Source organism: Mastomys coucha, unplaced genomic scaffold (genome assembly GCF_008632895.1).
Source record: "Mastomys coucha isolate ucsf_1 unplaced genomic scaffold, UCSF_Mcou_1 pScaffold2, whole genome shotgun sequence".
Classification (NCBI taxonomy): Eukaryota; Metazoa; Chordata; class Mammalia; order Rodentia; family Muridae; genus Mastomys; species Mastomys coucha.
The window spans coordinates 12398061-12398657 of NW_022196902.1; the positions used below are offsets into that span (position 1 = coordinate 12398061).

General features: G+C 44.2%; 1 protein-coding gene across 1 annotated transcript in view; it reads left to right on the forward strand.

Moving 5' to 3' along the window:
• Map3k5 (mitogen-activated protein kinase kinase kinase 5) overlaps positions 1 to 597 on the forward strand; it is a 199500-nt gene that overhangs the window by 189753 nt on the left and 9150 nt on the right. Inside the window, exon 27 of the mRNA XM_031380745.1 lies at positions 85 to 364. Coding sequence (XP_031236605.1) covers positions 85 to 364 — 280 coding nt within the window. The remainder of the gene's footprint in view (positions 1 to 84; positions 365 to 597) is intronic.

The window sequence follows — 597 nt, forward strand, 5'->3', positions numbered from 1 at the left end:
AGGTGGAGCATTTATCTGCTGCTTTGCCCCAAGCGCACTGGGATTTACAGAATCACTGAGTTGTAACCTCATGGACCCTCTTAGAAACAGACTCCGGCAGTCTGTCCCTTCCAGTAACAGAGCGAGAGAGAACAGAGAGTGCCGTGACTTAGGATATCTAATTGTTTTAAGACAAGCCCTTGTACTCAAAGGGACAGAACCAAACGTCACACTCAGGAGATTGACGGCTCCTGGCCACATCTGTGACTGCGTCATGATCTATCCGTTTGTCGCTAAGAATTTGATACCACAGAACCTATTCGATCAGGCTATCAAATGGGCACTGAATGCTTCCTGTTCTTCACAGTTGGTGGCACAGTTCAAAGTCTGAAGGTTTGTGACTTACAGCTGCCTGTGCTGGTCAGGCCCTGTTGACATGTGGGAAACTGACTTTATGGCTCTGGGTCTGCAATGAAAACTTTTCAGAGAATCAATAAAAGATGTTCAAATACTTAGAGATCTTAGTTGAAGATATAGTTGTCCACCATTCGTGACAAAGGCGACTTATTTCTTATTGTAAGTTTAACTTCACCTACTCTATTTGTGATTTTCATGGGG